Genomic DNA, 26,919 nt, shown 5'->3' on the forward strand with positions numbered 1-26,919 from the left:
CCGGTTTTAGGGACTGAGTTCAAGGCACTGGCGTGTTTTCATTCTTTCACCATATCATACTTTTTTAATACATTTCTCCTTTTGAATAACGGACGATTGTCCTTTGAACCTCTGTGAGTGAAGGGTGCAGTATGACTCAACGTGCCTTGGCTTTCCTCGTTGGAGGGGAAGTCGTGTATGCAGGTGAACAGGTGTAGGACGAAGAGGTCTACGGCTTGAAGGGTCTCAGAGGGATTGTTTATGCACTGACGATAAGATGGTTTGATTTTCTTTGCGCGATCTTTAAAACAAACGTAAGAACGGTACAAGAATAAACGGACATTTCTACCTCTGTTTTCTACTTTATGTTCTGCATACATCGTATGTCATGCTATCGTAAACGGCAGTTTGCAGCTTGCTTGTTCATCTAGCACTTTGCTTTTCAATCATTAAGTCTATAAAACAATACAAATTATGTTTACAATTATTATAGATTAAGTCTTAAATTCGAAAAAAATATTCAACTAATAATAAAACGAGACAATCAAGCAAACATTAGCATTTCAGAAGCTATAAAACAGCCAATAAACATAATATATAATTTTCTGTTGTGTGCACTATGTTTTCATAATGGGTTGATGGACCGTTGAAGAACGTTGATGCCTTTCAGTTGGTGGTGTTGTTGTTTACGAGGCTGACCCCAGAGAGAAGAGACGCTGGCGTTCCTTAAAGGGAAGTTTCTCCGGAGCCGCCATACTCTGGAGCGAGTCTTCCTGGCTTCTGGAGAAACAAAGATTGATATATTGAATGTATATATCAAATATAAAGATCAATGCAAAGTCTGCAGCGTTCTAAAAGCCCCAGAGTGTCATGTTGACTGTTTCTCCGGGATCATGGTGAAATGTTTGGAATCTGTGTAGAAATGTAATTCCTCAAAATTGTTTTGGTGCTCCAGGACTATTCTAGAATGCACTGCAATATTATACACACACACAGGCACACCTCAACTCACTTTTTTGGGACCACCTCATGAGAAGCACGGCCGTATCCAATCGATTTTTGATCTGTCAACGACATAAAGAAAGAAACGTAAGATTGAACCTGGAGTGCCGTCTCAAATACAGTTTGTCTCCCATTGAGAACAGTGACATTTGTGTATGCCCTCTGACCTGGAGCCATCCTCTGTCCTTCTGGGTCAGCCGGGTTGGTAGTTTGATGCTCCTTGACCTGGCTTTTCTCCTGTGGGATGAAACCATTATAAACTGGACACTAGGGCTGTAACGATACACAAATTCACGATTCGGTTTGTATCACGATTTTTGACCCACGGTTCGATACATCCCACGATTCTTTTAAATTTAAAAAGCATTTTATTTAAACAACACTTAAATACCAATTATCTTAATGTAACATTTAATAACAAATAATTTGGAACACTGAACAGATTTGAACCGAAAGAATACTATTAAAGTATAGCTAAATTAATAAAGAAATAACCAAAGATTGCAGTTGGAGGATGCTTTTTGCTGGTAGGCATAATAGGGCCCCTTTAACTGTTTGGTTGGTTTATTCAAATATCCTTATTAGCGCTTCTTATTAGGCTATGTAGCTTAAATAATGACATAATCAGGCCGTATAGAATGCAACATGTTTAATAGCCTAACTTTCAATAGATGAGGAAAAACATGAACGTCGCAATAACGAGGCATAGTGTTACGAGTAGCATATGTGTGTGCGGGAGAATGGCAGTGTGCGTATGCGTGTGTGAGTGACGTCAGCGAGTGAGTGGACGAGCGAGGAGAGCGAGCGGTAGCGCGTGTGTCTAGTGAAGAAGCGAACGAGTCCGGTAGAATAAAGTACCCATCCTGTCAATAATCGGTGGCCGCTTCATTCCGACCTATAAGCAGACAAACTGCCAGTCAAATCACACAAAACAATAGAGACAGGATCACAGGCAATTTTTTTCGCGCTTGGCCCACTCTGGATAAATGTCGTTCATATCGCATATGAGGACTTCGACGGCTGTGGAGAAATGCAATCCTCCGTAGCCACGGAGAGCTTGGATCACAGAGAGGGCATCTCGTCACATATTTACGGCATCGATAGGAGGGGGCGCTGTCAGCAGACTATTATTTAGACAAATTATTAGCAAATTTCAATCGGACAATTTGACCGAAGAGTTAGAATGGGCATATCGCGCTTCTGCCTTCTCACACCGCGAGACAGGATCGTGGCTTTGAGTATCGCGATTTTCGGTTTGATACGCGTATCGTTACAGCCCTACTGGACACACATCTCTACATCTATATACATATAAATAGATACCTCTATCTCTATTTTTAGATAGATAGATATATAACTAGATGTACATACATATATAAATGTATGGTTTCACTTTATAATAAGTCATTACCTAACTTGTTAGTATTTTTTAATTGTTACTAGAATATCTATTTGGCACAAGTTAATAGTTTTTTCATCAATTAAATATTAGTTGTTTGCATAACCCTAACCAAACCCTAACACACAACCCTAACCCTAACACACGACCCTAACCCTAACCCTAACACACGACCCTAACCCTAACACACGACCCTAACCCTAACACACGACCCTAACCCTAACACACGACCCTAACCCTAACCCTAACCCTAACACACGACCCTAACCCTAACCCTAACACACGGCCCTAACCCTAACACACGGCCCTAACCCTAACACACGGCCCTAACCCTAACCCTAACACACGGCCCTAACCCTAACACACGGCCCTAACCCTAACACACGACCCTAACCCTAACACACGGCCCTAACCCTAACACACGGCCCTAACCCTAACCCTAACACACGGCCCTAACCCTAACACACGGCCCTAACCCTAACCCTAACACACGGCCCTAACCCTAACCCTAACACACGGCCCTAACCCTAACACACGGCCCTAACCCTAACACACGGCCCTAACCCTAACACACGGCCCTAACCCTAACACACGGCCCTAACCCTAACCCTAACACACGGCCCTAACCCTAACACACGACCCTAACCCTAACACACGGCCCTAACCCTAACACACGGCCCTAACCCTAACACACGGCCCTAACCCTAACACACGGCCCTAACCCTAACCCTGACACACGGCCCTAACCCTAACACACGGCCCTAACCCTAACACACGGCCCTAACCCTAACCCTGACACACGGCCCTAACCCTAACACACGGCCCTAACCCTAACACACGGCCCTAACCCTAACCCTAACACACGGCCCTAACCCTAACCCTGACACACGGCCCTAACCCTAACACACAGCCCTAACCCTAACACACAGCCCTAACCCTAACACACGGCCCTAACCCTAACCCTCACCCTAGCACACGGCCCTAACCCTAACACACGGCCCTAACCCTAACACACGGCCCTAACCCTAACACACGGCCCTAACCCTAACCCTCACCCTAGCACACGGCCCTAACCCTAACCAGCGACACTCTGTGGTCAGTGAAAAAAAACTATTAACTTGTGCCAAATAGATATTTTAGTAACAATTAACAAATATTAACAAAGGGTTAGGTAATGACTAGTTTGCTATTTATTATGACACCTTATTATAAAGTGTTACCAAATATATATATATATATATATATATATATATATATATATATATATATATATATATATACACATACATACAGTATGTACATATCTATCTCTACGTATCGATATAGATAGATATACACTTTGTACTATACATATACTGTAAACTGCCACTCCATGGCTGGTCTCATACTGTTGAGTCATTTGTCACTTATCCAAAGCTAATGTGTAGACGTTATCACGAGAATGTCCCCCACCAGCTCAGAGCATTCTGTTCAGGGGTCTACATGTTAGACCTTGAGACATCGGGCTTTGAACCAAAAACCTTTCGGTTGGGAGTCAGGCCGCCTTGCCCATGACCCCCACCCCCCCATCCCCAGTAGTAGGGTAACAAATATTTCACCAGTATGGGAACTCCAAAAAAAAAAAAAAAAAAACTAAGACCTATTCACCCCAAGTCTGTTCTCGGTGCGCTGGGGGATCACCCTGAACTCCTCTTCTTCCTCCTCCTCCTCCTCCTCCTCCCCCCCGTTCTGCTGCAGCTCCTGCAGCCTCCTCTGGAACTGCAGCTCCAGGCTGAGCCGGCGCAGCCTCTCGCCATCCCCCGGGGAGCGGGCCGCCCTGGCGCCCAGCTCCCTCACCTCCTCCTCCAGCGCCTCCAGCTCCCTCCGCCGCCGCTGCTCCTCCAGCTGCTCCCGCAGCCGCTCCCGCGCCTCCCTGCGCCAGGGGTCCGGGGAGAGGCCCTCCCCCCCCGGGGCGGGCCTCTCCGCCCCGGGGGGCGGGTCCTGGAAGGAGACGTGCCGGGTGGGGGGGGCGGGCCTCTGAGGACTGGAGGCGGCGCCCTGTGGTTGGCTGGGGGCGGCGCTCTGCCTTGGTCGGGGTGAGGAGGTGGGGGTGGTGGAGGAGGGCGGGGAGGAGGTGACGGGGCGGCGGCCACCCTGGGCCGACCGGACGGGGCCCAGGGCAGGGTGGTGCTGGAAGGTGGAGAGGAGCGGTCTGGGCGGGGCGTCGGGCCTCGTTATGGGGATGTCGATGCGGGTGGGCTGGGTGGAGGTCCGGGAGGGAGGGGTCCTCCACACGCCAGCGCTGCTCTTTACATCCTGGGGTTCTGGGTTCTGGGCCTGGGTGGGGTTCTGGTTCTGCGTGTGGTTCTGTGGTCTGGAGGGGCTTTGGGCTGGGTTCTGGGGCTGGGTGGGGTTATGGGGTCTGGAGGGGCTTTGGGGGGGGATATGGGGCTGGGTGGGGTTTTGGGTGGGGTACTGGTGTCTGGAGGGGTTCTGGGGATGGTTGGGATTCTGGTTGGGGTTCTGGAGTCTGGAGGGGCTTTGGGTGGGGTTCTGGGGTCTTGAGGGGTTCTGGATGGGGTTTTGGGGGGGGTTCTGGAGTCTGGAGGGGCTCTGTGTAGGATTCTGGCGCTGGGTGGGGTTCTCAGGCTGGTTGAGGTTCTGGGGATGGTAGGGGTTCTGGGTGGGGTTCTCGGCCTGGGGCTGGGTGTGGTACTGGGTGGGGTTCTGGGGCTGGTTCTGGTTCTGGGGGGGGTTCGGGGGCTTTTGGAGGAGGCTGTGTGTGGAGGCACTGGGCCAGTGAGGGAGCGAGGTGCTGGGGTTGTGGGATGGTTCCGCTGGCCGCGGGTCCAGACAGAGGTTCTCCTGGGACAGGGCTTGGCGCTGAGGGAGAAGACGCATGACGTTATTGATATACTCGTCCCATATTTATCTAAAAAGGTGCAATCTCAGATATATCCGTTTCACTCCCTTTGGCGCCATCCCTGGTGATAAGTGGTACTTCTCCAGCAGCATCACCAGTGACACCGAGTGGGAAACCATCCCAAAACGGAAAATAGGAGGCATCTGATCAGCAGGTCATCCTCCCTTCAGCGACCTCATTCAGCGACCGAAGGGACTACACATTTTTAACTTGCATAAAAATCCTTGAGGTCACCACTGTCAATTATTTATAAAATAAAAAATAAAAATGATACCACACATCATATCAACTCGATCAGCACACAATTATCGCAATGATTGAGTAATGAATGAATTTAAACTTTGATTAGTGATCATCGACGTACCATGAAGGTCCTCATGTTGGGGTTCTGCTTCCTGGCCGACGGACCCAGAGAGATCCTGAGCAGCTGCTGTGATTGGTCAGCTGCCCTGTGGTCCAGATGTCTGGAGGACGGCAGGGTCTGGTACTCCCTGTGGAACGTCTGGTCCAGAGAGCAGCACAACGTTACTACAGCACTACTACAACGTAGGTCAGAGTACAACGTAACACAGCTACAACGTTACTACAGCGCTTCTACAACGTAGGTAAAAGTACAAAGTAACATAACTGCAACGTTACTACAGCGCTACTACAACGTAGGTCAGAGTACAACGTAACACAGCTACAACGTTATTACAGCGCTTCTACAACGTAGGTCAGAGTACAATGTAACATAACTACAACGTTACTACAGCTCTACTACAACGTGGGTCAGAGTACAACGTAACATAACTACAATGTTGCTACAGTGTAGTCATAAATTACAACGTAACATAACTACAACGTTACTACAGCGTTCCTACAACGTAGGTCAGAATACAACGTAACATAACTACAATGTTACTACAGCCCTACTACAACGTAGGTCATAGTACAACGTAACAAAACTACAATGTTACTACAGCGCTACTACAACATAGGTCAGAGTACAACGTAACATAACTACAGCGTTACTACAACGTAGGTCAGAGTACAACGTAACATAACTACAATGTTACTACAGCGCTACCACAACATAGGTACAATGTAACATAACTACAACATTACTACAACATAACTACAACGTAACACAACTACAGTGTTACTACAAAGTCTATTGAGGACAAAAGCTTGATTGACCACCAGAACAGGACAATATCTCCATCAGTTATTTACACAGCGTAACCAGTTGCATTTTCACCTTGTGGTGGGGAAGAATGTTTTGGATAAATAGGTTTCATCCAAATAGATTAAACACGCGTTTTTTGTGATCATAATAGTATCATTATCAACTAGTTTCATTATCACAGTTTACCAACGGATTGGGACAAGGCAAGGGTCGCATGCAGAATGAGTAGAGAATATAAATGATAAAGTATGTTAGCATAGCAGGTTGTCCTGGGCTCCACCGAGACACCACCTCCCCCTCACCTCAGTGCAGAGATTGAGGGTGGAGATGGTGGGTCCTCCGTCTACGGGCTCCTCTGGTACCTCCACCTCCTCAGGCACACAGTCTGATGGGAGGGAGGGAGGAGGGAGGGGGGAGGGAGGGAGGAAGGGAGGAGGGAGGGAGGGAGGAAGGAAGGAGGGAGAGGGAGGGGAGGGAGGAAGGGAGGTTGGAACGGAGGAAGGAGGGAGGGAGGGGAGGGAGGGGGAGAGGGAGGGAGGGAGGGAGGAAGGAGGGAGGGAAGGAGGAAGGAAAGAAGGGAAGAGGGAGGAAGGAGGGAGGGATGAGAGAGAGAGAGAGAGAGTGAAGGAGGGAGGGAGGGAGGGAGGAAGGAGGGAGGGAGGGATGAGGGATTGAGAGTGGAGGAGGGAGGGAGGGAGGGAGGAAGGAGGGAGGCAGGGAGGGAGGAAGAAAAACATAAAAAGTAGGTCAAACCTATCCTGGGTACGGAAATCGCCGTCATTTTTTAACAGCTAACGATTGCCAAACTCTTAATTGTCTAAAGTTATACACGTTTTCACATGCGCTGAAATGAGACCATAATCCTGATGGTCCTCCGGTCGGCGGGCGTGTGTGAAGGGGTCCACCTACGGCTCATGTTGGGGTTGGAGCGGTACAGGAGCCGGTTCCTCTGGAGGTTCTGCTGCCGTCGGCCCCTGCTCCCCCCGGGGGCCTGCGGCTCCGGTCGGGGGCCCGGGACGCTGCACCCGACCCAGGCGGGGCCGCCGCCGGGCGTGCCCAGGCCACGGTCACCTTGGTAACGCGACAATTCATTATTTTAAGGGTTAGAAAAAGGATCCGCAAAACCAACACTGACACAAGGCGTCTAATCTGGTGTCTCTGGTTTTAAACACACACACACACACACACACACACACACACACACACACACACACACACACACACACACACACACACACACACACACACACACACACACACACACACACACACACACACATTGTTGACACACTATCTGTTGTCTGCCTCTAATGAAGAAATGTGTGGCATGTAGGGCTGTGCAATTAACATAATATCGATCATGATTTCAATTTTTGGGTCAAACGATCCTCAAACTAATCAAGTTGAATCGTTATTATTATTTATTTATTTTGCTGGTTCCAGCTGGATACATAATTGTACATAATTTTTCTACAGTGTAACTTAGAAAATTTTAAAGTGCTCAGGTACAAGTGTTTTTTTGGCGAGGAATGCTGAATAAATGCATCATGTTTTCAAACTCAAAAATAATCGTTTGGATTATGATTTTTTCTATAATCTAGCACCCCTAGTGGTATGTACGTCACATTGACATTCGGTAACCACCGCTGCCCATGCTATTGATCTCCAAGTGATGTGTGATACCTGTGTTGGGGGCGAAGCCAGGCTGGTTGATCAGGGCCTCCAGACCGTGGCAGCTGGCAGCGTGTTTAGCCACGTGTAGCGTCACAACGGGCCCCGTCTGCACCATTATCATGGCTGCCCTGCGTACGCACAGCATGGAGGTTAGCAACACATAGCTCACATCCACACAGCATGGGGGTTAGCATCTCATAGCTCACATCCACACAGCATGGTTAGCATCACATAGCTCACATCCACACAGCATGGAGGTTAGCCCCGTATAGCTCACATCCACATAGCATGGAGGTTAGCAACACATAGCTAATATCCACACAGCATGGGGGTTAGCATCACATAGCTAATATCCACACAGCATGGGGGTTAGCATCACATACCTAATATCCGCACAGCATGGAGGTTAGCATCACATAGCTCACATCCACACAGCATGGGGGATAGCATCACATAGCTCTCCTCCACACAGCACGGGGGTTAGCATCACAAAGCTCTCCTCCACACAGCATGGGGGTTAGCATCACAAAGCTCTCCTCCACACAGCATTGGGGGTTAGCCTCATATAGCTTGCATCCATTCTAGTTCACTTCAGTTTGCTTATATAACTCACATCCACAGACAATCGCGCTTAGCGATTGTCTCATAGTAGAACTCATAGTAATGTTTAAGAAAAAAAGGCATAATTAATTTCATGATCACAAATTATAGATCACAAATAATCATCGTTGTTGGCATCTTTCTCCATCCTTATTTGTAAGGCTTTTGTGGATTTATCCAGTCCTTCACAGACCAAACTAACCACCCGTTGAGGAGGTGAAGTCATCCATTAGATCTCATCCTACCTCTCTTGGTTCAGACCCACCAGACTCCGGCCGTCCACGCTGACCAACTGGTCTCCGACAGACAGCGTCCCGTCCTGCAGGGGCCAGAGGTTAAGGGTCAGGGGTACACAGAGGTCTGACCCTCCGTCGGTCCCCGGCCCTGTATAGTGCACTGTGGTCAAAATTAACGTGAGGCCAATCTGGGAGGAGGGTTTAAACACTCACCACTTCAGCGGGGCCCCCCTGGACGATGGATTTGATATAAATGCCGATTTGAGCCTGGCCCGAACCCTGTCGCCGTGGGAATAAAACAGAAAAATATATAGAATATGCCTTGTAGTGAATGATTAAAATAATAGTATTTGAGTAAATAATACAGTACATGGCTGTCATTAGATCTCTAGTTATACACATCGCAGGGTGTTAGAATGATTACTCAGTCCACTGTGTGGGGAGGTTTGGGGCGGTGCGGATTTACCCTGGCGGCCACGATGCTCACGCCCATCCCGCTGTTCAGGGGCTTCCTCAGGGTGATGACCACCACCTCTGGTTCTCTCCGAGCCCCCGTCTATGACACAACAGGCAGAGGCATTACTGGAGGTCAGCCCACCTGACTAGACTGGATCCGAGCACTCAGAGCCAGAATACACTTCAGTCACAGTCCAGGAGCACCTTGAATCCTATAGAAGTTTGCGTCGAGTGCTGAACACAAATGTGCCTCACTCCGTTAAAACAACATGAAGCTAGTTCTTCTATCTGTCGTTGAGGTGAAGTTCATCTGCTTTAGGCTTTATATGGAGTATTCAGTGTGTAAAAGATTGTCATAGTAGCCTGTAGTGTGGCTAGACTAGAGTGATTCTTATGCGCTTTTTTCACTCGCACTGCAACCCCAAACTCTTATTTGGCCTGCCAGGTTCCCGGTATTAAGTGTGTTTAATGATTGTTTGAGCCCCTGTGTGAGCAGGCCATTGTCCAGATTCGAGCGACTAGATCCTGTGGTACATACTCCGGTCCCGTAGGGGGTGGTAAACGCAAAAAGGAAAAGGAAGAAGAATTCACAGTGAGCTCTGATGTTGTCTCTATTATTTGACTCCTTCCAAATCCAACCCAATGAACCAGTATGTGAGAACGAGCCTGATTCTGAGTCTCTGGACATTGTCCGGAGTTCATGTGTGTTCGTAAGGCTTTAGTTTACCGGCAGAAGGCTGGTGGTTGGGCAGTTGGGTTCATTGAAGAACACTCTCCAACTGCCATGACAGTTGGCTCTGGGAGTCAGCTTACAGAGACCTGGGGGAGCAGCAGAGATCAGATACCCCCCCTCGCACCATACGATGACACACCAAGGGACTGACTCGAAGGAGGAGCAGACATTCCAACATCGGACAGGAATGTTTTACAGGAGTAGACCACAAAATTACAAAAAGTCATTTTGCTTGAGTCGACGCAATTCTGAAATCATTTTGTCAAACGTAATCATAGTTACTCTCAAAGAGTCCTTAGGTAAATTTAAATCAACTTCTAACCATATGATCGCAAATAGTGGGTCTACAATGGCGTTGGAACAACTGTCCATCGGCATTTCTCTAATATCGGCTTACAAAGAACTATATTTAAACTGAGAAAAAACAAATCCAGCTGGATTTGCATCACATGAATCACACTCCAAAACTCATCTTGGGTGTCCCAGTGTGGACGCTACTGGGATCACTGGGATTACCAGGATTCCCTTTACCTTTGCGGCAAATTGGCTCCAAGAACTCAGTGAAGCCAGGCGGAATCCCGCCCACCGTGTCACACGAGTAGCCTCCGTCAGGGAGCAGGAAGGGGAGGCGGAGCTCCAGACGCTCCTCCCTCTCCAGGCACCGCCCCTCGCTGGCCACCAGGGGGTCCGCCGAGCGCTTCGCTGCCATGACGACGCTGTCAATCAAAGCCTGGAGTAACAGAGTAGATCGTTTTTGTTGTTTACATTGTGTTATTGAAAGCCCGGGCCTATCAATCAAACGTTATTTGATTAAGGGGTTTCTGTGCACTACGGAAGACAGAACAAGGGAAACGATTAACTGGTTGAGAAGAATGCTGAAACAACAGGTATAGTATATTTTAAGATTTTATATAAGCAAAAAAAGATTATGATTATACGTGTACTGAAGTATTGGGATGCCCTCATTTCCTCTGGCATGCCATGCTCAGTATTATTTCTTTCCATCCATTTTTCTTTAACTCTTTCATTCGAGATGCTCCACTTAACTATCTGGTCTACATTATAGAAACCATTACGACACCAGCTCGTTTAACTCCACGTAGGAGATGGTGAGGACCAAACTCTGAAGAAGGAGATGGAAGAAGCTTTCTGCAGTTGTGCAGGTTCAGTTGTACAGGTACAGGTGTGCAAGTTCAGGTGTACTGGTAGAGGTGTACAGGTAGAGGTGTACAGTTGTACAGGTAGAGGTGTATAGCTACAGGTGTACAGGTGTGTAGGCGCAGTTGTACAGAGAGATATGTACAGATGTACAGGTGTACAGGTAGAGGTGTACAGGTGTGTAGGGTACATGTATACAGATAGAGGTGTACAGATAGATATGTACAGATGTACAGGTGTACAGATAGATATGTACAGATGTACAGGTGTACAGATAGATATGTACAGATGTACAGGTGTACAGATAGATATGTACAGATGTACAGGTGTACAGGTAGAGGTGTACAGGTGTGTAGATGTACAGGTAAAGGTGTACAGGTTTGCAGGTGTTTACCGGGGGGATATGGGGTTCTCCGGGGGCATACAGGTAGAGGTGTACAGGTGTGTAGACGTACAGGTAGAGGTGTACAGGTGTGTAGACGTACAGGTAAAGGTGTACAGGTGTGCAGGTGTTTACCGGGGGGATACGGGGCTCTTCGGGGGCGTACAGGTAGCCGGTCAGCAGGGTGTGCAGCTGCAGGGAGTTGAGCTTGAAGCATGTCTTCTGGACCGCCTCCGTGTCCTGGGCCGAGTACTTGTTCATGGTGAGCAGCATGGTTGCCTAGAAACCCACCAACCGATTACACACACTTTAAATCCATTCAATCCATTACGATCCATCGGGATCATTCAGAGGACGAGGTAAACGAAGAGGACCTTCCAGGAAGAGGATCAGGAAGAGGACCAGGAAGAGGACCTGACCAGGAAGAGGAAGAGGACCAGGAAGAGGAAGAGGACCAGGAGGAGGATCTGACCAGGAAGAGGAAGAGGAAGAGGAGGAGAAAGAAGAAGACATGACCAGGACGAAGAAGAGGCCCTGACCAGAAAGAGGACCAGGGAGAGAAAGAGGTCCAGGAAGAGGTCCTGACAAGAAGGAAGAAGAGGACCTGACCAGGAAGAGGAAGAGGAAGAGGAGGAGGTCCTGACCAGGAAGAGGAAGAGGACCAGGAAGGGGAAGAGGACCAGGAGGAGGATCTGACCAGGAAGAGGAAGAGGAAGAGGAGGAGAAAGAAGAAGACATGACCAGGACGAAGAAGAGGCCCTGACCAGAAAGAGGACCAGGGAGAGAAAGAGGTCCAGGAAGAGGTCCTGACAAGAAGGAAGAAGAGGACCTGACCAGAAAGAGGACCAGGGAGAGAAAGAGGTCCAGGAAGAGGTCCTGACAAGAAGGAAGAAGAGGCCCTGACCAGAAAGAGGTCCAGGAAGAGGTCCTGACAAGAAGGAAGAAGAGAACCTGACCAGGAAGAGGAAGAGGAAGAGGTCCTGACCAGGAAGAGGAAGAGGACCAGGAAGGGGAAGAGGACCTGACCAGGAAAAGGAAGAGGACAAGGAAGAGGAAGGGGACCTGACCAGGAAGAGGAAGACGACCATGAAGAGGAAGAGGCCCTGACCTGCACGATGTGGCCCAGGTGGCAGTCCGCCGCCAGCTCCAGGCCCTGCCGCTCCGCCCAGGCCTCCACGGCGCTGAGCCTCTGCCGGAGGGCCGCGCCCCAGTAGTGGGAGCGCAGCCCCAGGGGCCCGGCCTGGGGGCCCATCAGCTGGTTGAAGAGCCAGGCACTGGTGTAGTGGAAGAGCTGGGAGAAGAGCTGGATGGTGAGGGCGGGGTTGACCTGGCAGCGCCTCAGCAGAGCCATGGTGTTCATCAGGGTGTTCAGGACCATCTCTGGGGAGGGGGGGCAGATTACAGACCAGATCAAACCAGAGCGAACCACAGCAAAGCAGATCAGATCAAACCAGAGCAGAACAGGGAAAATACCAGAGAGCAGACGAGAGCAGCAGACCAGATCAAACCAGACAAGACCAGACCAGATCAGACTAGAGAAGGTACCAAAGATTAGACCGGACCAGACCAGACTCAACCAGTCCAGAAAAGACCAGACCAGAGGCATAAAGACCAGAGCTGACGAGAAAATGCCACAAAAGATTTTTAACAAGATAAAATAGTTGCTGAATATTACTAAACTGTATTGTGTAAAAGTAAACACATAAGGGTTTAAGAAATAACAACATAGCTATTCTGCATTACTTCAGCTATACAGAAGGTATTTTGAATAAGGTTTAGGAAAGTTTAGGAAGGTTTAGGAAGGGTCAGGAAGGGTTAGAAAGTGTTGGGAAGGTTTATCGGGAAGGTTTACCGATGCCTGCCGGCAGCGGGCCGTATTGGTCCGGATCCAAGAAGAACGTTGGCAGGTGTTTCCGAAGTTCACACTGTAGACACTGGATTAGATACCTTTCACAATAAAAGCACACATAAAAAAGGACTAATGTTATAATATAGGGTCATAGTTTTTTTTCCAGCCAATGTTAAATCTTGTCCTTAAAGAATGTAAAGAACAAGCAGGCGAGCATAGCATCAGTAAGAATAACCTAGATTGTGAAATGTATTCCGCTCTGATTTAAGATTGAGTTTTGAGATTGAGATTCTGCATAGCCTACCACCTACCGTCCTACAACCTACCGTCCTACCACCTACCGTCCTACCACCTACCGTCCTACCACCTACCGTCCTACCACCTACCGTCCTACCACCTACCGTCCTACCACCTACCGTCCTACCACCTACCGTCCTACCACCTACCGTCCTACCACCTACCGTCCTACCACCTACCGTCCTACCACCTACCGTCCTACCACCTACCGTCCTACCACCTACCATCCTACAACCTTCCCAGGCCCTTATTGTATGTTTACGTCCTGGCACTTAATGTATGCACTTATTGTATGCATACGTCCTTGCTATCTTTCTTGTATACGGAGAACGGGTTAACCTAGCGATTGTTAGTGCTTGGCACTTAGTTCTTTGAACATCCTTACTGTACCGACAGCGATACATTGTTGTTTCTCTTTCCTCTCACACATGTACTTATTGTAAGTCGCTTTGGATAACAGCGTCTGCTTAATGCCCTAAATATAAATATAAATGTTTTGTTTTTTAAAGAAAAAAGCGGCAAGTAAAATCGGATCACACATCTAATCCTCATCAGTGGGTCAGCCTGCCCTGCCGAGTCCGTCAGTCCGTCAGTCCGTCAGTCCGTCGCTCACTTGTACGCTGTGTGGACGAGGTGCGACAGCTGCTGCTGCGTCTGCCCGGTGAGGGGCCCTACGGCCCCGTCCTGCTGCAGGAAGTTCAGCAGCTCTGAGGTGTTGGCCAACCAGAAGGAGAGGGCCCCGGCCATGGTATGCTGCTTCTACACACACACACACACACACACACACACACACACACACACACACACACACACACACACACACACACACACACACACACACACACACACACACACACACACACACACACACACACACACACACACACACAAAAACCGACGACAAACATACTAATGAAGAAAGACACTGAGTTTGTATGAAAAGCACAAACACACAGACACAGTGGGAGGATACTCTCTGTTATAAACAGACAGTGTACAAACACACATGCACACACACACACACACACACACACTCGATATACACAGTATAAACACACACACACACACACACACACACAGTGTCCTCCATCTAAACAGTATAACACACAAACACACACACACACCTGGTTTACTACTGGTTGCAAGTGAGTGTGTCAGTGTGGTGGCTAGGGCCAAAGGGACTCGGTGCCCTCCCTATGACCCCAGTTTACCTGCAGGCATCTTTGAGTAAGTCCCTCCTGTGTCTCAATTCACTCTGAAAGTGCTCTAAAGCCCTGACTTAACTGTGTTTTTAAAAAGCGATACAATATGGACCACATTAGCATGCTGAAGCAGATCTTTGGAATATCAGCTCATGTTCATAGACTTGCCTGGATGACCTTCTCCGTCATGGCTACCATTCTGTCTGTGATGGCGGTGACTGTGTTGGGCTTCTCCCTGGGGACGGGGCCCTCTGTGTCGGTGGGCCGCAGGGCCGAGCGGGCCGTGGCGTAGAGCGCATACGCGGGCGACAGCTTGAAGTACACCGTCGAACTGTTGGTGTAGTTGATGACGGCAGAAATAAAGGCTTCCTCGCCTGCAATTCCAAAGACCACCCACAGGGGGCGAAATGGCGCATTTAAAAAAAGGATATTCAGCCGTCTGTGAGGATTAAGTATTTATTTTGGCCGGTAAATTGCAAAGAACAATGCAAACTGGAGAATACTCACATCCGGGGGAAAACTGGATTTCCACTGGTAGTTGAAGATGATCCTTCACTTGGTTCGGTTGTTGACCTTCTCCGAGTCCCACAGCTGAATACAGAGAGAAACACAACAGGACAGCACTTGGTAAGCAATGTGTATGCCTACTTTAACTGTATTTACATTTTAGCAATGTACAAACTTAAAAGATAATGTCCTTGAGTAAAACGAATATGTGGACGGTGGTAGTGGGACTACAGACACATAAGATCATCAATAGAATAAAATCAGCAATCATTAATCAGGTCAAATCACTTTAATGGAGTCGTTTATGGTTCATTGGAAACCGTCCACACTGACCAGGGTCTGACTGGCTCTGCTGGGAGGGGCTCCGGTTGCCTTCAGTTGACCTGTGTGGGTGTTGCCATGGGAACGAACAAAAGGTTATGGATGGTTCAGACGGTCCACCAACATATCATGGCATCACTCTCAGCCCATCACTTAAACTGATGCTTAAGAAGAAGAAGAAGAAGAAGAAGAACGAGAACAAGAAGAAGAACAAGAAGAACAAGAACAAGAAGAACATGAACAAGAGGAAGAAGAAGAAGAAGAAGAAGAAGAAGAAGAAGAAGAAGAAGAAGAAGAAGAAGAAGAAGAAGAAAACAATATGTGGTACAATTCAAACCTCTCCTGACTTACACATATCTTTGAATGCTATGAATTTATCCATTGAATGCATCCATCATTTTCCCTGTGACTTGATGTGATGTGTCAATTAATTTATTATTGTATAATTACTTAATTTATAACTTGACTAACATCCCTAACAAGCAACTGGAATGTAACAAAAGTGGCCTGCAGACCCAAGTTCAGAACAATGGGCAGGGAGACAAGAGCAAAACGGGAAAGAACCACACAATGGAAAACAGGAAGAAAACGAGCTTTACTTGAAGCAAGCAGAAAAAACAGGAACCAACAACCCTTCACATCGTGAGAACCCTCACCCTGACCTGAACTCACATCTAGACCGAGCGCTGACCGACCTAATGACTTCAATAGGAAACCTAAATGGGGTTCAGTCTACCCACGAATGAAGAGTCCATCCGTTTTGGAAGCCAATCTGAGCCCCAATAGTCATTTTTGCTCAGGGCGGTTCCCTACTGAGTGAAATGACCCGTAAAGGAATCATGTTTTATCTGGGCTTGGCTTCAGTTCAAACGGAGGGAAGATAACCCCGACGGCACTTGTTTGCATGAGAGCGCTCCCTCTACAGGTGGAACCATGCTATTGCACTCACAACCTCTGATTGGTTGACCACAGTCCTCTGCTGATTCAAAGGTGATTCTTACCCGTTCTCAATCGCTTCTTTTTTGTTTTTCTTCTTCTTCTTCTCCTTCTTCGACAAAGTTCTCTTAAAGGTTTCGATCACTCCTCCTTTTTCCTTCTTTTCGATAGTGTTTGTCTACGGAGACACCACACACACACACACACACACACACACACACACACACACACACACACACACACACACACACACACACACACACACACACACACACACACACACACACACACACACACACACACACACACACACACACACACACATTAAAGTCACATGCACATTAAACACACACACACACACACTTACAAACACACAGAAACACTAAATTGGAACCCAATGTCTTGTTACTCCAGAGGGACTGATAAAATAGAATAAATTAAAAAGTTATTTATCCATTTGCACATGAATGGACCAGACTAGATTAGATTAGAATGTATCAGATCTTAGAAAAGTTACATCATATTATCATATATTATATTATATTATGTTAGATTCTATTATGTTAGATTAAATTCTGTTTCTTTCAAATGAAATTATATTTGATCAGATCAGATTGGACATGATTTAAGGTAAGATAAGATGAGGTAATACCTGGTGGTCCCCAGACCCCTCCATCCCGGGGCCGTCCCTCCGGAGGACGAAGCGGCCCTCTCTGTTGTCGGACGTCCAGTTCAGCTGGACCAGCAGGGGCTTCTCCTCCAGGTCCAGTCTGCGTTCTGGGGCAGCAGGGGGGAAGAGGCCCCCAATGTTAACACAGGGGCCGGTCTGTGTGATGTAATGATCCCCAAATAAACCCCCCAAATGAACCAGGGGCCGGACCCCCCCAAATAAACCAGGGGCCCAGAAGCTCCCCCAAATAAACAAGAGGCCCAGACCCCAAGAACCCCCCCCCCCCCCCCCCAATTAACCAGGGGCACAGAAGCCCCCTAAATAATCCAGGGGCCCAGAAGACCCAAGAAATAAACCAGGGCCCCAGACTCCCCCAAATAAACCATGGGCCCAGAATACCCCCCAAAATGTTTTTGTTGCAACACGTGTACTTATAAAGTCAAGTGTGGGCCTCGAGATCACCTTCAGGGGCGTGGACCTCGTTCAGGCAGAAGGACGAGCTCAGCATCTTCATGTCCGGTCTGAACTTCTCCGCGAGCGTGTCAATGACCTCGCGCGCGGTGGCGCGGCTGCTCACGCGCAGGCACGTTGTGGCGGCGCTGGCCGCGGCGCTGTCTTCGAGGTAGAAGCGCACCACGCCGCAGAACTCGAGGTTCTAGTGGAGGGGTCCCCCATGACGACATGAACACATGAGGACATAACGTGAGTGCTATCTGTGGGGGTCGGACCCATGGACTGTTTACAGAGCGGACTTGAACTCACAGATCGAAATCTCATGTAAATGGTCATGGATGGCATTTATCACTCGCTGTTCACAATTGCCTAACATTCACCCATTCATGCACTAATTCACACACCGACGGCAGTGATAACCATGCAAGGTGACAGCCAGCTCGTCGCGGGCGTTGGGTGCCTTGCTCAGGGACACCTCGAAACTCCCCTCGTGGCAGGATATCGAACGGGTTACCGGCCCACCCGCGCTTCGTTCCGTTACGTGTGAAGTCCCATTATTTAGTGCCCCCTGACATGTCCAGCAGTGCTGGACATGTCAGGATTAGAACTCATGTTATTCATCCAACACGTAGACCTACATTGCAGGTAGGCTACTTTCCCCTTTAAAAAGTTAATTATTTAAACAGTAAAACATATATAAAGTTGATGATAAGAAAGTGAAGCGGTCACTTTTCACTCTCAAGCAAACTTCTTAATGTCCAACAGCTCTCCAGAACAACACTGATATGATATCCACAAGTAAACGTTTCCTGAGCCTCACCTCGTCAGGCTGGCTGATCTCGAACAGGTCCAGTCTGTTGTTATTCCATTGACGGATAACTTCCGCCAGCCGCTGCTGCTCCTCTTTCTCCAGCATCATGTCAGCGGCTTCAGGTCTTCAGTGTCCTCCGTGGAGCCTCCGTGAAGCAGAAGTTACACGGATCCCTCTGTTCGTCCCTCGGATCCCGACAACTCGGACCCCGCCCTGCCTCGTACACCTCGGTCATTAGCTGTCGACTGTTCCTCCAGTCTAATGAGTTCATGTCCCGCCCCCCTCCCCCCCCTTCCTGCTTTAACACCGGGTCAGTGGAGTCCCGTTATGTGGGCCAAAGTGTCCCCATAACGCATCGGTCAAAGCCGAAGCTCCGAGTTCATCATAAGGTCTATTTGAGGCGCATTCTTTGAGTTTTACTCCGGTGCATAAATACATATAAATCACACCGTCAACGTTCAAGTCAATTAATTCTGTTTTTAATTAGCAATTAGAAAACGTGTGACGCGTTGGCTTGATTCACTTTACTGATGACGACACATCTTGTATCCTCCCTCGCTGATTTGTTTATTTACACATCTCATAACTAGTTTTGCGAATTGCGATTAATTATTTTTGAAATGTTTCCGATGGAAACTGTTATTAGCACATCATTCTTTCAGTGATGATCACCCAGGTCTTCCATTCATACCACAAATGAGATGTGGGCCATCTTTTGTTGCCCGAAGCTAGCCGAATAAATACACAATAGAACAAAAGCTTTAATTTACAGCAGCCATCCATTCATTTCGAAAGGTCAACGAAGAACAGTCGCAGGACCACAAGCCATTGTTGTCTGGACGGGGAATCTGGGAACAGGGAATATTTTAATTTGTGATAATTAGCCAAAATAAAAAGAACCACGCGTGATAATAAATGGCTATAGGCGATACATAAACAGATACAATATCATAGAGATCATCCTCATTGGCTGTTGACCACCTAATTGTGAAAACGTATTGTTTGAGCGTTAACTGCTTCCAGCATGAAAGAAAAAGGGTAAATGGATTGCATTTATGAAGCGTTTTCTAACCAGTGGCTACTCAAAGCGCTTTACAACATTGCCAAATATTCACCAATTCATGGACACATTCACCCACCGACGGTGGTGTCAGCCACGCAAGGCGACAGCCAGCTCGTCGGGAGCGGTTAGGGTGAGGTGCCTTGCTCAGGGACACCTCGGCACTCTGCTAGGAGGAGCCGGGGATCGCAACCTTCTGGAGACCAGTCAACCCGATCTACCTCTTGAGCCACATAGAGCCGCAGAGAGAGTCCTATAAAACCAAGCAAAACAAATTATTGAGAGGTATGTTTGATTTGGTTCTGTGTACATGATTCCAGTAACAGCTGAAGATAGATTCCACCTGTTTCCTACGATCGTAGTTCAAGCGGCTGCTTCCTACTTCAACTTCCTGTGGGTCATGGGCGGGCCCCAACTCGGACAGGGTGCGGATGTCCTGAGGTCCAGTTCTAGAGTTGTTACGATATCAATACCAGACTAGTGTTAGACTTGTATGCTGCCTTTTAGGCTTTTAGGCAGTATCGGGTATCGGCTACTAGTAAACAAGTCTATGATGTTTTTTCTGATCGTTACCACGTCTTTGTCGTTCCAATCGAGAACATTCACTTTAGCAAACTTGGTGAGGGCCTTTTATACACAAAACCGTCTAACAATCTGTCACCTCAACCATTTTGTACTGCGATAAAGATCCAGACATGATAGTGACGAGAGAGAGAGAGAGAGAGAGAGAGAGAGAGAGAGAGAGAGAGAGAGAGACAAAGACAGAGACAGAGAGACATGCAACTTGTTCTCAGCTGAAGGCCACCCAGACTGCTTATCTCCATGGAAACAGTCTAGATGTTTCACACTTCCCCAGGTTATTTTAAGATACAAAAGGTTTAAAAATGTACGCCCACAAGATCCCACTTTATCGACTTCTCCATCCGTTTTCCTGTGATACTTTATCATATGGAAATTTGTGTGATGTTGACGTTCTTGCTGACTCGGTATTGTTTCGATTTTGTTTTAAACCCTGACACCTAGTGCATTATGGGAGACGTTCCTCCTGCCTGTGTGGTTATTTATAGTTGAAGGTGAATCTTAATAGCCAATAAACCAGGCGGTGGGTGTTGATTGATTGGGTCAGTCGGCGACACTGCGGGTCTAGGTGTAGTCCTTTAAGGGGTCAATTACATCTCCTGCATCCCACTGAATTGATGAGACGATGAGAGCGTTGACCTATGGGGAGTAAAGAACAGCGACGTGCTGAAGTGATGACTCCAGATATTTGGTATTCTACATACCAAATATGTGAAAAGCATGTTTCATTGGAAGATTATGGATTTGTGTGTCGATCTTACTTGGGATTGCGCAGCCTTTGTCAAGCCTTGTTTGTCTTTGGAGGTTTCTTTGGTGATTTGGACAGAAGGTTGAGAGACAGAAAGGCCAGCTTTTTATGAATTTATTTATTGAAAATGAAATCAGATCTTGATATGTAACGATGATGTTTTGGGGTTCCTAATTTCCGCTCTAATCCACAGATTCCATCTCCAGGTCTCTCTTCTCCTGGGTTCCGTCTCCCCCAGCTTCCTGTTTGCCGCTGTTCACTTCCTGCCCACAGCCGTCCACCTCCTGCCCACAGCCGTTCACTTCATGGGCCCGAGCGCACTCTTCCGATTGGTCCTCCTCCGCTAAATCCCGTGTGACCTCAGAGAGTCCTTGTGATTGGCTCTCGTCCACGTCCTGGAAGAGCAGCTCTCCGGGGACGACGTGGGAGATGGTGAAGGAGGCGGCGATCTCCTGCATACGGGCCTGCTCCGCCTTCAGGCTGTTCAGCTCCTTCACCAGAGGGGTGTCGACTGCGGGAGCAGGGGGAGGAGCAGGGGGAGGCGCAGTCGCGGTGGTAGGAGGAGTAGGAGCAGGGGGAGGCGCAGTCGCGGTGGTAGGAGGAGCAGGAGCAGGAGCGACCGCGGCATCTCCTTCTGGTTTCTGAGCAGCAGCCACCACGGGTTTCTTTGGTTCCTCCTCCTTCTCCTCCTTCCCCTCCTGCTCCTCCTTGGGCTTTGGGTGAGCGGCACCCACGGGTGCTGAGCCCCCGGCCGCCTGCACCTTCTGGGCCAACGTCTTCCTCTCCTCCTGCAGGGCGCGGCAGAGGTTCTCCAGCTTCTGGTTCTTGGTGGTGAACAGCTCAAACTCCTTCTCCTTCAGCGTTTTCTACAACAGGGAACAGGGAGGAGGGAAAGGGTCAGTTTTAGCGGATGTTCTTTCTGCAATTTCATCTGTGAAATTAGATGAAGCAGGATCAAATTGCTAGGATATTTCCACGAGAATAAACTTTTATAGTAGAATTTGTCTGAAGGTGCAGAAGAATGTTGGGTAAAGTATCTGTGTTTATTAAGATATAAAAATCCTTTTACTTGACATGAATAAATAAAATGTGAACAACGACAGTACGCAACGTTTTGAACAACAACATTCTTTTTTGTGTTATGAACAAAAACATAAGGTTATTTTATGAACAACATCATTACGTTACTTCACAAGCAGCAACATAATGTAGCGGTACAAACAACAACATTTTCCTACGTTACAAATAACAATAGTTCACGCTACGAACAGCAACATTAGGTAACGGTATGAACAACAACATTAACGTTACGAACAGCAACATTAGGTAACACAGCCAACGACAACTTTGCGTAACACAAACAAACAACGAGATAAAGTAAGGTAAGGGAGGGCTCACATCGGACACCATCTCCAGCAAGGCCTTGTTGCAGCCGTCGAAGCGAGACTTCCAGGTCATGCACTCCTTCTCAAGCTTCTTCATCTTCTTGGACATCTGGAACCAGGAGAAACAAGATGATAAGGCCTCCTACAGTCCAAGCTGTTTAGAAAATATCCATTGTTTTAAGTTGTTTCAAGTTACAGTTTTTAGTGTGAGTTGAGTAGAGCCAACTTTACAGGCCCTGGTCGGTGTTAATCATGCTCGCCTGTATATAGAGAGTACTTCATGTTACTTCTAGAAGTGAAAAAAATATTAATGTGAATACCATACCAGGCTACTATTTTATTACACTTCTACTACTACCACTCCTTTATGATGCTTTGATCAAAATGACTTAAAGAGATCTATGAGGTACATTTCATTAATAAGGATTCTAAGGCCCAATCCCATTTCTACCCCTTACCCCTTCCCGTCAACCCTCCCCCTTGTTTTGAAGGGGTAAGGGGTAGAAATGGGATTGGGCCTAAGTCATCTTGCTCACAGATGCCTACTCTGGAGTCAACACTTACAGCCACTAGACTGTTCTGTCTCAACACATCGACCAAACTCGTAGCGAGTTCTAGACCTTCTAGTTAAATCCGTTCGTTAGTTAGGTGGAGAGTGTCCCACCTTGTCCATGTCCTGCTTGAAGCTAGCGTAGATACCGTGGCTCTTGGACACGGTTCCCTGGAACTCGTCAAACTTCTCAGAGTAGGTGGCGAGCTGCAGAACCCGGGAGGAAGAGGAGGGAGGAAGAGGGGGGAGGAAGAGGAGGGAGGAAGAGGGGGGAGGAAGAGGAGGGAGGAAGAGGGGGGAGGAAGAGGAGGGAAGAGGAGGGGGGACGAAGGGGAGGGAGGAAGAGGAGGGAGGAAGGGGAGGGAGGAAGAGGAGGGAGGAAGGGGAAGGAAGAAGAGGAGGGAGGAAGGGGAGGGAAGAAGAGGGGGGAGGAAAGGGGGGAGGAGGAAGGGGAGAAGGAGGAAGCGGAGGAGGACAGAAGGGGAGGGAGGAGGAAGGGGAGAGGGAAGAAGAGGAGGACAGAAGGGGAGGGAGGAGGAAGGGGAGGGAGGGAGAGAGAGGAGGTTGGAAGAGGGGGGAGGACAGAAGGTGAAGATAGAACATAGATATTTAATGGCCTCCCTTTTATCCCCACCTGTATTTAATGGCCTCCCTTTTATCCCGACCTGTATTTAAGGGGCTCTCTTTACCCTTACCTGTATTTTCAAATCCACTTCCTGCTCCTTCATCTTCTTGGACTGCAGTTTGAACTCTGCCGACTGCTTCACCAGCTGTGGATAGGAGGAGGTGGAGCATCAACACAGAGAACCAAAGAACCAGAGACCCACAGAACCAGAGAACCACAGAACCAGAGAACCACAGAACCAAAGAACCAGAGAACCACAGAACCAGAGAACCACAGAACCAGAGAACCACCGAACCAGAGAACCAGAGAACCACAGAACCACAGAACCAGAGAACCACAGAACCACAGAACCACAGAACCGAAGAACCACAGAACCAGAGAACCCCTAACAATCGCTAGGTTAACCCATTCCCCGTATCCAACAAAGAGAGCTATTGATAAGCTGCTACACGATGCTAAGTACTATTTTTGTGCCGGGTCGTACATCATACAAAAAGTGTGTACATCAAGTGCCAGGATGTACGACACACAATAACTGTGTGTACATTAAGTGCCAGGACGTACAACACACAGTAGGTGCGTTAGAGGGGGTGGGGGGCACGGGGGGAGCCTATGCAGAGTCTCCAGGTGAACTCTGAACAGGGGAGTCTGTCCCCTAGTCGTCTGGGGGTGGACCTTGGCCCGTGTGTGCGTGGAGCCTACGTACGCGCTCCTTCTCCAGCCGGTGGCGTTCCTCCGCCTCCTTGAGGATCATGGAGGCCTGGGCCAGCTTGGTCTCCAGGAGCTTCTCCTTCAGGTCTCGGTGCTTGAAGACCTTCTCCAGGTTCTGGGGGACATCACAGGACCACTTATTGCTTTCAGGGGTTTTTGATCGCATACGATACATTTCTTGTGTGTGTGTGCCTGTGTGATTGTGTGTGCATGTGCGTGTGTGTGTGTGTGTGTGTGTGAGTGTATGTTCATGTATGTGTTTGTGTGTGTCTGTATGCCTATGTCTGTATGTGTGCCTGTTTTTAAGTGCGTTTGTATGCCTATGTGTGTGTGTGTGTGTGTATACCTGTTTGTGTGTGTCTGTGTGCACCTGTGTGTGTTTGTGTTTGTTTGTGCATGTTATCGTGCGTCTCCCCCCACCGTCTCCCGCTGGTCGTACTGCGAGATGAGTCCCTTGAGCTTCTCGGCCAGGGCGCTGTTCTCCTGGCACAGCTGGGTGTTCCTGGAGCTGTGCTCCTCGATCTGGACCTGGATGTCCCCCAGCGTGCCCTGGAAGTGGGTGGTGATCTCCTTCCTCTTCAGGTCGTCCTCACGACACCGCTGCAACGTCTCCTCCTGTGGACACAGAATGTTAGCCTGATAGCATTAGCTTTAAGGCCGGAGGGAACGTTAGGCTGATAGCGTTAGCATCACAGCCGGAGAGAACGTTAGCCTGATAGCGTTAGCATTAAGAGAAAGTTAGCCTGATAGTGTTAGCATTAAGGCCGGAGGGAACGTTAGCCTGATACCGTTAACCTGAAGAGAATGTTAGCCTGATAGCCGGAGAGAACGTTGGCCTGATACTTTTAGCATGACTAGTTAGTTTGGAGGTCAGTTAGGAGGCTAGGGTCCTAGGGAACTCTAGGGGCCTCTAGGGGCCTCTAGGGGCCTCTAGGGGCGAACCGTCTGGTGGTTAGGCAGGAGGTTGGTCAGTTAGGAGGTCAGGTAGGAGGTAGGTCCGTTAGGAGGTCAGGTAGGAGGTTGGTCAGTTAGGAGGTCAGGTAGGAGGTTGGTCAGTTAGGAGGTCAGGTAGGAGGTAGGTCCGTTAGGAGGTCAGGTAGGAGGTTGGTCAGTTAGGAGGTCAGGTAGGAGGTAGGTCAGTCAGGAGGTCAGGTAGGAGGTTGGTCCGTCAGGAGGTCAGGTGGGAGGTTGGTCAGTTAGGAGGTCAGGTGGGAGGTTGGTCAGTTAGGAGGTCAGGTGGGAGGTTGGTCCGTCAGGAGGTCAGGTAGGAGGTAGGTCCGTTAGGAGGTCAGGTAGGAGGTTGGTCCGTCAGGAGGTCAGGTAGGAGGTAGGTCCGTTAGGAGGTCAGGTGGGAGGTTGGTCAGTTAGGAGGTCAGGTGGGAGGTTGGTCAGTTAGGAGGTCAGGTAGGAGGTAGGTCAGTCAGGAGGTCAGGTAGGAGGTTGGTCAGTTAGGAGGTCAGGTAGGAGGTAGGTCAGTCAGGAGGTCAGGTAGGAGGTTGGTCAGTCAGGAGGTCAGGTAGGAGGTAGGTCAGTCAGGAGGTCAGGTAGGAGGTTGGTCAGTTAGGAGGTCAGGTGGGAGGTTGGTCAGTTAGGAGGTCAGGTGGGAGGTTGGTCTGTCAGGAGGTCAGGTGGGAGGTCTGGCCCCTGGGGCGCTGACCTTCAGGGTCTTGTTGTGCCTCTGCAGCTCCCGGCAGAGCCCCTCCAGCTTGCTGCGGGCCAGCACGGCCCTGCTGTGTTCGCTCTGCAGCTGGTCCTTCTCCTTCAGCACCTGCAGCAGCTTCTTCTGCAGGACCTTCAGCTGCTTCTGGTCGCCGCGGTGCTCCTCCAGCTGTCGCCGTGGAGACACAGGCGGGGAGACGATGGAGGAGGACGTCACCCGGGGAGGAGGAGGGACACACACACACACACACAGGGACACACACACAGTGGGTGAGGCCAATGTTGGTGTCGAGGGGGCGCACACATACACACGCATCTATAGACACACACACACACACACACACAGAGGCACACGCATAGACACACACAAACACACACACACACACACACACACACACACACACACACACACACACACACACACACACACAGGCTTATAGACACACACACACACACACACATACTCATATTAGACGCACACAATCACAGGAATAAAGACACACACACACACGCTTATAGACACAAATACGCATATAGCCTATAGACACACACACACATATGGACAAACACACACACACACATACAGGCACATGCATAGACCCAAACCCACACACACACGCACACACATACACACACACACATATAGACACCCACACACATACAAGACGCATGTAGACACACAAAAACATGGCCAGAGCCTTCCACTAGGAGTGCTGATGGAGGGATAAGATGGATGGTTTGTTTCTGCGCTGGTGGTCGCGCTGGGAGACTTACCAGCTCAGCGTGCTTCTTGATGATGGCTTCCAGTTTGAGTTCTGGAGTTCCCAGCTTGTTTAGACTCTGCATCAGTAGCATGGCTTCCTTACC

General features: G+C 48.7%; 2 protein-coding genes across 3 annotated transcripts in view; both read right to left on the reverse strand.

Annotated features, from left to right (window-relative positions):
• Window positions 1–72: 72 nt before the first annotated feature.
• On the reverse strand, window positions 73–19,000 carry LOC132457228 (afadin). Its single transcript, XM_060051353.1, has 24 exons — window positions 18,745–19,000; window positions 17,934–18,126; window positions 17,454–17,578; window positions 16,867–16,979; window positions 15,878–15,927; window positions 15,545–15,628; window positions 15,206–15,411; window positions 14,449–14,594; window positions 13,542–13,636; window positions 12,798–13,069; window positions 11,825–11,968; window positions 10,681–10,879; window positions 10,144–10,235; window positions 9,427–9,516; window positions 9,174–9,239; window positions 8,970–9,043; window positions 8,134–8,252; window positions 7,360–7,521; window positions 6,753–6,835; window positions 5,647–5,784; window positions 4,028–5,242; window positions 1,149–1,218; window positions 992–1,043; window positions 73–759 (listed from the first exon to the last, which is right to left on the reverse strand). Exons 1-24 carry the CDS (start codon window positions 18,841–18,843, stop codon window positions 666–668), a joined length of 3,981 nt encoding a protein of 1,326 aa, XP_059907336.1. The 5' UTR covers window positions 18,844–19,000; the 3' UTR covers window positions 73–665.
• A 2,221-nt stretch (window positions 19,001–21,221) lies between these two features.
• The window catches only part of txlnbb (taxilin beta b), a 7,991-nt gene continuing 2,293 nt past the window's right edge, over window positions 21,222–26,919 (reverse strand). Inside the window, exons 3-10 of one of the 2 annotated variants that reach the window (XM_060051511.1) lie at window positions 26,827–26,918; window positions 26,051–26,221; window positions 24,814–25,008; window positions 24,389–24,508; window positions 23,753–23,827; window positions 23,172–23,264; window positions 22,521–22,616; window positions 21,222–21,988 (exon numbers count right to left, since the gene is read on the reverse strand). In XM_060051511.1, the coding sequence (XP_059907494.1) occupies window positions 21,305–21,988; window positions 22,521–22,616; window positions 23,172–23,264; window positions 23,753–23,827; window positions 24,389–24,508; window positions 24,814–25,008; window positions 26,051–26,221; window positions 26,827–26,918 (1,526 nt within the window). In that variant the 3' untranslated portion in view covers window positions 21,222–21,304. Of the gene's footprint in view, window positions 22,054–22,520; window positions 22,617–23,171; window positions 23,265–23,752; window positions 23,828–24,388; window positions 24,509–24,813; window positions 25,009–26,050; window positions 26,222–26,826; window position 26,919 lie in introns of both variants that reach the window. The other variant, XM_060051512.1, reaches the window with a different exon arrangement.

This window comes from Gadus macrocephalus, chromosome 5, assembly GCF_031168955.1.
Source record: "Gadus macrocephalus chromosome 5, ASM3116895v1".
NCBI classification, from domain to species: domain Eukaryota; kingdom Metazoa; phylum Chordata; class Actinopteri; order Gadiformes; family Gadidae; genus Gadus; species Gadus macrocephalus.

Excerpts from the sequence above, each read along its gene's own strand:
- LOC132457228 (XM_060051353.1), bottom strand. The coding sequence starts at position 18,843 with ATGATGCTGGAGAAAGAGGAGCAGCAGCGGCTGGCGGAAGTTATCCGT. Across the intron at positions 17,579-17,933 it reads CGAGGTCCACGCCCCTGAAG|AACGCAGACTGGACCTGGAG; the intron begins GTGATCTCGAGG and ends CTGCTGCCCCAG. Across the intron at positions 7,522-8,133 it reads TGGCTTCGCCCCCAACACAG|GTGACCGTGGCCTGGGCACG; the intron begins GTATCACACATC and ends CGCGTTACCAAG.